This window comes from Neopelma chrysocephalum, unplaced genomic scaffold, assembly GCF_003984885.1.
Source record: "Neopelma chrysocephalum unplaced genomic scaffold, ASM398488v2 Primary Assembly neopelma1_319b, whole genome shotgun sequence".
NCBI classification, from domain to species: domain Eukaryota; kingdom Metazoa; phylum Chordata; class Aves; order Passeriformes; family Pipridae; genus Neopelma; species Neopelma chrysocephalum.
This window is the reverse complement of record NW_020897982.1, coordinates 1-9,810: the sequence shown is the minus strand read 5'-3', so window position 1 is coordinate 9,810 and position 9,810 is coordinate 1. Positions and strand designations below refer to the sequence as shown.

Sequence of the window (9,810 nt, the reverse complement as noted above, 5' to 3'; positions counted from 1 at the left end):
CTCCGTATCGCCCTTTTTGGCGTCATCCTCTCCGCCAACTCTTACACCTTTCTGCCCGCACACGCAGTCCCCGTGCCCGATCTACCCTGCCCCTGCCAGCGCTCTCCCAGCCCGCCTCTCCTTATAGCGGGGGTTCTGTCAGGGCTGCGCTCTCCCTTCATGTTCTGCCGGCTCCAGCCCCGCTGTCCTCGGGCCGGGGTCGCCGCTCTCCCTCCGGCGGGGCTCGGCGGCGGCGGCGGCCCCGCGGAGGGGCTTTGGAGCCCTGCGCTCTGTGCAGTTATTGGACGGGACTCTGTGTGCCGCTGTCGGCCAATGATGGAGCGGGGGGGAACTGGCGGCCCGGCCCCGCTCGGAGCCGGGATGAGGCGCAGACGGTCTCAGAGAGACTCTGGGAGTGAGTCACCGCCGAGCCCGCCGAGCAATGCCCGGTTCCCCGCCGCCGCCGCCGCTTCCCGGGGCCGCTGGGCAGCGGCATGACGGGGAGAGCTGAGGATTTCTAGCCGGGGCGGGGGGGCGAAGCGGAGAGCGCGGCCGTCCTGTGCGATGAACGGCGTTGCTGTAAGGAGCCGCGGGGTGACGACGGGGCAGGTACTGAGCCTCTTGCTTTTGTTCGGCGTTTCCGACTGGGTTTCCGCCGCGATTCGCTATGCGATTCCCGAGGAGGCGCGGAGAGGCTCCGCGGTGGGGAATGTGGTAGCCGACCTGGCGCTGGACCTCGGGCGGCTGCCGGGACGCCGACTGCGGGTGGTGTCCGGCGGCAACAAGAAGTACTTCGGGGTGGATCTGACGAGCGGGGCGCTGCTGGTGAGCGAGCGGATAGACCGGGAGGAGCTCTGTGGCGCGCTCTCTCCCTGCTCCCTCAGCTTTGAGATCGTGGTGGAAAACCCGCTGGAGCTGTACAGCGGCACCGTAGAGATCCAGGACATCAATGACAACGACCCGGTTTTTCCCAGCAGCCAGGCGAGGCTGGAAATCAGTGAGTCTGTGGCGGCAGGAGCGCGCTTCCCGCTAGAGAGCGCGCAAGACCCCGATGTGGGAATTAACTCTTTGCAGACCTACCAGCTCAGCGCCAACCCAAACTTTGCGCTCGACGTGCAGACGAGGGTGGATGGCAGCAAGTACGCGGAACTGGTGCTAGAGAAGGAGTTGGACAGGGAGGAGCAGAAGGAGCTGAATTTGGTCTTGACTGCGCTGGATGGAGGCAGCCCACCACGGTCGGCCCATGTGCAGATCCACATTGACGTTGTAGATGCCAACGATAATGCCCCGGTCTTCAACCAGTCCACCTATAAGGCAAGTGTGAGGGAGAACACGCCCAGCGGAACCCTGGTCGCCAGGATCAGTGCATATGATCTGGATGATGGGCCCAATGGAGACATCGTCTATTCCTTCAGCAGCCACACCCCCGCCAAGGTACGGGAACTCTTTGCTCTGGACTCGGCCACAGGGGAGTTGAGGGTCAAGGGACAGCTGGACTATGAGGAAGCGAAGCTGTATGAGATTTACTTACAGGCTAAAGACAAGGGAGTCGTTCCTGGTGTGGCTCATTGCAAAGTGCTGGTGGAAGTTGTGGATGTGAATGACAATGCTCCAGAGGTGACAGTGACTTCTGTGTACAGCCCTGTGCCTGAAGATGCAGCTCCAGGGACAGTCGTAGCTCTGCTGAGTGTAACAGACTCGGACTCCCATGACAACGGCCAGGTGAACTGCTTCATTTCCCCTGGGATCCCCTTCATGCTCAGTTCCTCTCTCAAAAACTACTACACACTGAAAACAGAAGGAGCTCTGGACCGGGAAAAGGCATCGGAGTATAACATCACTATCACAGCCAAGGACTCGGGCTCACCACCCTTGTCAGCAGTAAAACACATCCTGGTGCAGGTGTCAGATGTCAATGACAACGCGCCCAAGTCTTCCCAGGACTCCTACGATGTGTATGTTCTGGAGAACAATATGCCTGGCATTCCCATCCTTAATGTGAGCGCCACAGATCCAGACCTTGGGCGCAATGCCCACCTCTCCTATGCCCTTTTGCAGGGTGACTCCACTGTAGGCCACCTCTTCTCCATCAACCGGGAGAATGGCACCCTCTACCTGCTCACCTCCCTGGACTACGAGGACCAGGTGGAGTTCAGCATGATGGTACAGGTCCAGGACGGCGGCTTTCCGCCTCTGGCCACTAATGTCTCAGTCAGTGTGTTTGTCACTGACGTCAATGACAATGCCCCAACCGTGCTGTACCCCCACCCCAACAGCTCTGCCACCTATCCCGATGTGGTGGCACCTGGCACTCCTGCCGGGCACATGGTCACCAAGGTGGTGGCGGTGGATGCAGATGCAGGGTACAATGCCTGGATCTCCTATACCCTGTTGCAGGCCACTGACCCCAGCCTCTTCTCAGTTGGGCTGCACAATGGGGACATCTTCACGGCCCGCCAGCTCCGCGAGGATGACGCTCCCCAGCACACGTTAGTCATCCTGCTGAAAGACCACGGGGAGCCTGTGCTGTCCACCACTGCCACTGTCTCCATCTCTGTGGCTGAGATGGTCAAGGAGGTGCTCACTGACCTCGCTGATGTGGCACCTGCCAATGATCCCAGGAAACACGTGACTTTCTATCTCATCCTGGCTGTGATTCTGGTCTCAGCAGCCTTCTTCATTACCATGTTGTCTGTGGGCATCTTCAAGTGCTACAAGTGGAGGCAGTCAAAGGAGCTGTTCAACAGCTCCAGGAGTACCACATACAGGACACCAGGGCCCTTCCACCACATCGATGCTGTGCGGGGTGGCTTCACGCCACCCAACTTCTACCACCAGGTCTATCTCACCACGGACTCTCGCCAGAGTGATCTCCTGTGTAAAAAGCCCTTCACTTCCAGCCCCCTGGGGAGCCGCCAGAGCACCATAAGGAATGGTGAGCCAGGGCTGTACCACCAGATCGTGGGCACTGCCAGCCGGCTCCCTGCACCTGCCGAGGTAATGTAGCTCCTTCCTTGGCATGTCCCAGCGCCGGGCAGAGCCACGGTTCATTTGTGCCATACGTGTTTGGTGGCGTGTTGGGGTTGGGAGGGATGTCCAGTCGCGCCGTGCCTCTGCAGAGTGGTCAGCTATGGCTGAACAGGTCTTCTTTGAAGTCACATGAGCTGTCCTGAGTGTCCATGACATTTGCACTGTGCTGAGCAGGATCAAGTGAGTCAGTTTGCTCAGGCTGGCAAACACATGTCTTTTGGATGCAGTTTTGGGTACGCCTTGCGTGAGTAACCGGTGGAGCCTGAGGTCAGCTTGCAACCACTTGTAAATCCTTGGCACAAAGTTTGTTGCTGATGGTATTTCCTTCCCTTTGCAATAGGAGAGCTGAGGGGAACACTTGCACTGGGTGGGAACACAGTCTCTGTGTGGGGACTGAAGAGGTGGTGGTGCAAAGGGGGCTGGGAGCCACCAGCTGCCGGTGGGGGACCAGGGTGTCACTACCCACAGTGTAGCACACAAAGCTGAAGAATGATGCTGGTTCTTCTGTGTGACAGACCGTGGCCACAGAGCATCCCTCCCATCTGTGCTGCTCCTCATGTTTGTCTCCTGATGCTTCTGGTTTTGTTTCCATGGAAGCTCTGTGATGGTGTTTGCTTCAGAGTGGAGGTGTGGGACTGCAGACTGTCCCAGTTGCTTGCAGGGCTCCACTGAGCTGGACTGTGGCTCTGAGCAGGATGGGGAGTCCTCCACTCAGATGTTGTTCAAAAACCTTATTATAAGCTCGGCATGGTTTGTAATATGCTATCTCTGGGTGATGTCTGATGTCCTGACTGAACAAACTGCAGGCAGGAAGGCGTTTGCGCATGGCAGGCAGCTCCTGTGCTTCTTCCCCGATGGGAATTGTGCAGCTTAATTGGAAAGCTTTCAATTACAGGAGTGCTTCAATCCTCAGAGGTGAGGCCAGGTAGTGGATCCAGTGGATGGGGGTGGTGGTGGATCTGGTGGGTTTCCAAGGTGGCTGGTGCTGGTAATTTGTCCTTTCTGGGAGGCTGTGAGTGAGAGCGACCGGTTCCTCAGAGCAGAAGGAAGTGAGGTGCAGCGGAAGCTGTGCACGAGTGTGAGGCTGCGTGTGCCGCCTGCTCAGTGTGGCCAAATCAGAGATGGAGGCAGAAACCTCTCAGAATTATTTTATGTCTTTTTTTTCCCTTTTTTTTTTTCCCCTCTGCTTGCGTCACTGCTCAGACTCAGCACTTCTGGTTTCTGGCAGGTGGGAATGGCTGCAGCAGCTGCAGGAGCAAGTGTTCCTCTGCACTGTGCAGGCTGTGCTCAGGTCGGGGACAAGGATGTCCCCTCGACCAAGGGGTCCTGGCAAGATGCCTCTGGGGGTGGAGGCAGTAAATTGTTTGAGAGTGGGGTGGAAGGAGGTGATACTGGGCAGGCAGTAAGCCTGAGCCCCAGCCATGACTCCCTCCTACTCCCCAGTACTACACTGGAAAGGCACTGGCAGTGAGAAATCAGCTGGGCTGGCACTGAGCCCTGGATTTTCAGTCTTTGTGATGACAACAGCCCGTGTCAAGCCTGCAAAGGCTTTACACCTCTTTGCTTTGCAGGACACAGCCAGCCCCTAAAACTGATGCAGTGGGGAGGGTGTTGGCCCTGTCTGTAGCAGGTGTGTCCTGCCATGAGGGATCCTACTCTGTAGGATCTCCAGTGATCCCTGAGTTGTCTGGGTTGGAGCCCTTCCACAGGGTGAACTCTGGCCCTCTGGAATGGGGAACATTTCCTTGTCCATCCTAGACACCCCATACCCCTCCTAGACACCCCATACCCTTCCTAGACACCCCATACCCTTCCTAGACACCCCATACCCTTTCTGCCTTGTCACTGTCCCTATCCCAGGCTTTGACAGACTCAAGCAACAGCAGGATCCCCTGTGTGAAGCCCTTGCTTCAGCTCCTTGGTGATTGAGCCATCTTGGGACACTGGGTGGATTCTCCCAGACCATGTGGGCTTCACAGGGGGCTTCTGCTGAGGCACCAAAGCAGCACCAAACCCACTACCAGGGGCACAGCACCCTGTATTGCCGGCAGCATTGTCTGTCACCCAGCTGTGCTGCCTGGGGCCCTGCCTGGGATGGGGACAGGGCACATTCCAGAGTCAGGGTTACTGTGACAGCTTCTTGCTGGTGGCACTGCCAGATGCACCCCCAAAATAAATACGTCCAGACAGGTATTGGTCTCTATATACCTTTATTGGTCTCTGTAGATCCCTGTGGAATCTTAAAGAGCCAATGCAGCGTTTTGCTGCACTGGCTCTTTAAGGAAGCCTTCTCCCCTCCTCCGGAGCGGGCAGTAGGTGGGACCCGCGCAGTGTTCTCACCAGTCCTCGCTGTGTCTCTCCCTGACTGGCAGCAGGGTGGTCCCGCCTCACGGCTCTTGGAATAGGCAGGGAAGTGCTGCAGAGGGGAGGGAGGACTCTCGAAAGCAGCACCTCCACCGTGTCTGTCCTTGCCGGAAGGATCGTGTCCCTGTCGCTGTTCACTGTGCCGGGCACTGATCCCCCCAGCCTCTCTCACCTGTCCCCTCAGGTCCCTTTGGTGCCCAGGTGGTGGGGGCAGGCAGGGTCCCAGGCAGGACCCCTGCCTGCCACACCACTGCATACCCCAAACCTCAGGGTCTGTGTGCACCCAGGAAAGGTCAGGGTGGCAGTTCAGTGCACCAGGGACAGAAAGGTGGAGAGGGACTTTTTACAAGAGCATGTAGTGACAGGACATGAGGGAATGGTTTCAAGCTGACAGACAGTAGGTTTAGATTAGACATTAGGAATAAATTCTTTAGTGGGAGGGTGGTGAGGCCCTGGCACAGGTTGTAAAGAGAAGCTGTGGCTGCCCCATCCCTGGAAGTATTTAAGGCCAGGATAGACAGAGCTCCGAGCAAGCTGGTCTAGTGGAAGGTTGTAATGAGGGTCTTTCAGGCAGGGGGGTTGTAATGAGATGGTCTTTCAGGTCCCTTCCAACCCAGGCCATTCTATGATTCTATGACTGCACAAGGCTTCTGCAGGGATGTGAGCTGAGTTAACACCCTGCAGCTTGCCATCATCCTCAGTGACAGGGAGAGGAGGCAATTACTGTTTGCTCCCCTCTGGGGAGGCCAAGACCCCTGCTTTTGTCCTCAGATTGCTTGGCTGCAAAGCTGTGTCTGCTGCAGAATGTCAGTATGTGTGTCTGCCAGGTGGGAGGCTTGGGCCTCCTTCCCAGTCTGACATCCTGACCTGGTGTTGTGATTCAGTGGTGTTCTAGTGGCCTTGTTGTCCGGCTCTATGTATTTGCAGTGATTTGGGTACTGTGAAGACTGATCTCTTCCTTGTCCCAGGGTGAGGAAGGGGTTCCAGTCATGTGTGCTTTGGCAGCAATTGTATTCTGGCATTGAATGGCTCACCTGTCTTTGCCTTCCCACCTTCAGCCTCCCACTCCCTCAGGTGGGCTGGCAGGGGTGGGCATCCCTGTTTCAGTGCGAGGTCTCCTGGCTGGTGGTGGTACTGGTGCCAGTGATGCCTCTCTCAGAGAGGCAATGATGGGGTGCAGGCAGCAGCATTAGCTTTGGTGGGGGGAGAAGAGGGGTGGGAGAAGAGCCCTTGGCACCTCAGGGCTCTAACAAGCACCTTTTCATCAGGCATGAAAAGTCCTTTGGCGTGCGTTCCTGACAGCTGCCCTTTGTGTGTGGGCACGATGTGAAGCCCCCATTGTGGAAGGGGGAGCACACAGGGAGGGTTTGTACCTAGCTTCCAGGCTGCCAGGACGTGCAGTTTCCCTGTGAACGCAAAGCGAGCTGTCGGAGCAAGTGAGTCAGGCTGGCAGAGGGGAGGCCGGGGGTGGCAGCCCCGCTGTTGCCGGCTCAGGCCCCTGCTTCCCTCACCTCCGGAGCCACTGCTGGCCGAGAGGGGACGGAGCTCTCGGCCAATTGGGCGCTGATCTGAAGCGAGGGGGGGAAATCTGCTTCTTCCCCCAACCCCCCTCCCTCCCACCTCCGCGCTGGGGCTGTGATTCAGTTCCCCTCCCCCAGCCCACCCCCTCTGCTCGGAGGCTGACAGCCGGAGCCGCAGCCTGCCGGAGCCCCGGAGCTGTTTTCCAAGCCGTGGAAGAGAGACCCAGGGATTTTATCGCAGTTCCTCAGTGCCTGCTGTGTCCCGGGCCAGACGCGCACGGACATGGAGAGTGCCAGCCTCCAGCGACCCGCCTGGAAATGGCAAGTACTGAGTTTGTTTTTGCTCTGCGGCTGGGGCCGGGTCTCCGGGCAGATCCACTACTCGGTGGTTGAGGAGTCAGAGGTGGGAACTGTGGTGGGGAACATGGCCCGGGACCTGGGCTTGAAGGTGGAGGAGCTGCCGGGTCGCAGGCTGCGCCTGGGCTCCGAGGAGAGCTCTCGCCACTTCGCCGTGCGCCTGGACAGCGGCACGCTGGTGGTGAGCCAGCGGCTGGACCGGGAGCGTCTGTGCGGAGCAGCTGCCAGCTGCGTGCTGTCGGTGCAGGTGCTGACGGAGAACCCCCTGCAGCTCTTCCGCCTGGAAGTGGAGATCCTGGACGTGAATGACAACTCCCCGAGCTTCCCCACCGCTCAGCGCACCCTGCGCATCGCCGAGTCTGCCACGGTGGCTGCGCGCTTCCCCCTGGAGAGTGCTCAGGACCCCGATGTGGGCACTAATGCCGTGAGCTCCTACAGGCTGAGCCCGAACTCCCACTTCTCCCTGGACGTCAAGCAGCAGCCGGATGGCAAACTCTTCCCGGAGCTGGTGCTGGAGCGTGCCCTGGACCGGGAGGAGCAGCCAGAACTGCAGCTGGTGCTGACGGCCGTGGATGGGGGAAGCCCCCCCCGCTCGGGCACAGCGCAGATAACAGTCCTGGTCCTGGATGTCAATGACAACGCTCCCACCTGTGACCGCACCACATACAAGGTGCAAGTCCCGGAAAACACACCTGTGGGGACCGTGCTCCTCCGGATCAACGCGTCTGACCCCGACGAGGGTCCCAATGGGGAGACACAGTACTCCTTCGGGGTTCACACCTCCGACTCGGTGCGGAGGCTCTTCTCCCTGGATCCCCACAGTGGTGAGGTCCGGGTGAGTGGGGCCTTGGACTTTGAGGAATCACCTTTCTATGAGATCTATGTGCGAGCCCATGACGGAGGGGTCCCAGAGATGGAGGGCAATTGTGTTCTGCAGGTGCAAGTGCAGGATGCCAATGACAACCCCCCAGAGGTGCTGCTCACCTCCCTGCTGAATCCGGTGCCAGAAGACACCCCACCAGGGACTGTCGTGGGGCTCTTCAATGTCCGGGACCGGGACTCAGGGGCCAATGGGGATGTGAGCTTGCAGATCTCCCCTGATGTGCCTTTTGCCATCAGGTCCCTTCAGAACCACTTCTCCCTGGTCACCCGGGAGAGCCTGGACCGAGAGTCCACCTCACAGTACCGAGTGGTGCTGATCGCCCGGGATGGTGGGTCTCCTGCCCTCACCACAACACTCACACTGCTCCTCAATATATCTGATGTGAATGACAACCCCCCACGCTTCTTGCAGCCCTCCTACGATGCCTTTCTGGTGGAGAACAACCCGCCTGGCTCCCTGCTGTGCACTGTCTCTGCCTCAGACCCTGACGACGGGGATAATTCCCGGCTTGTTTACTCCATAGTGAGTGGCCAAGTGCAGGGTTCCCCCATCTCTTCCTTCGTCCACATCAACCCTGAGAACGGCAACCTCTATGCTCAGAGCACCTTTGACTTCGAGCAGCTGCAGGTTCTGCCCGTCTCTGTGGCCGTGCGGGACTCGGGGTCCCCCCCCGCTCTATGCCAATGTTACTGTCTACATCTTTGTGCTGGACCAGAATGACCACCCCCCCACCATCCTGCACCCTGCCAGTGACAGTGATGTCTCAGCACCCCAGAGGGTCCCGCTGTCTGCCCCACCGGGCTCCCTGGTCACCAAGGTGACAGCGGTGGATGCGGATGCTGGGTACAATGCCTGGCTCTCGTACCGGCTGTTGCCACAGTCCACCGACCCCTCCTTGTTCCACATGTCTCTGCACACCGGGGAGGTGCGGACGGCACGTGCCTTCCAGGACACCGACATGGCAGTGCAGCAGCTCCTTGTCCAGGTGACGGACAACGGCGACCCTCCGCTCTCCACCACTGCCACCATCACTGTGGCCCTGGAGGAGGCAGCCCCGGAGGAGAGCTACAAGCCTCGGGACTTCCTGGCTGGTGCCAAGGAGAAGCCGGACCTGACCCTCTACCTGATCATCGCTCTGGCTGCCGTTAGCACGGTGGCACTGGCCACTGTCACCGTCCTGGCCGCCAGGTGCCTCCGGCGCAGGGGCCGCGCCGCCGTCTCACCCTACTGCTGCTGCTGGCTCAGCGAGTCGCCCTCCCGGGACTTCTTCAAGCACTCCAGCCCCAAGCTCCAGCTCAGCTCCGACGGCACCCTCAAGTACATGGAGGTCACGCTGCGACCCACCGACACCCAGTCCCAGTGCTACAGCACCTGCTTCTCCCAGGGCTCCGAGGGGAGCGACTTCACCTTCCTGCGGCCTTGCCCACCCTCCGCGACCTTGCCGAAGGAGCGCGGGTCTGTCCTGCCGGCCGGCGGCACGCTGCGGGAGCGCGCCCAGGTGAGCGGCCCCGGGTCTGTCCTGCCGGCCGGCGGCACGCTGCGGGAGCGCGCCCGGGTGAACGGCCCCGGGTCTGTCCTGCCGGCCGGCGGCGCTCCGCGGGAGCGCGCCCAGGTGAGCGGCCGCGGGAGCGCGCCCAGGTGAGCGGCCGCGGGGTCGCGGCCCCGCCGAGCGCGCGG

At 59.8% G+C, this 9,810-nt stretch overlaps 1 protein-coding gene across 1 annotated transcript; it reads left to right on the top strand.

Annotated features, from left to right (window-relative positions):
* The first annotated feature begins 270 nt into the window (after positions 1-270).
* On the top strand, positions 271-7,998 carry LOC113978307 (protocadherin gamma-C3-like). The gene is made up of 3 exons (XM_027705117.1): positions 271-2,976; positions 4,266-4,268; positions 7,689-7,998. Exons 1-3 carry the CDS (start codon positions 544-546, stop codon positions 7,884-7,886), a joined length of 2,634 nt encoding a protein of 877 aa, XP_027560918.1. The 5' UTR covers positions 271-543; the 3' UTR covers positions 7,887-7,998.
* Positions 7,999-9,810: the final 1,812 nt, after the last annotated feature.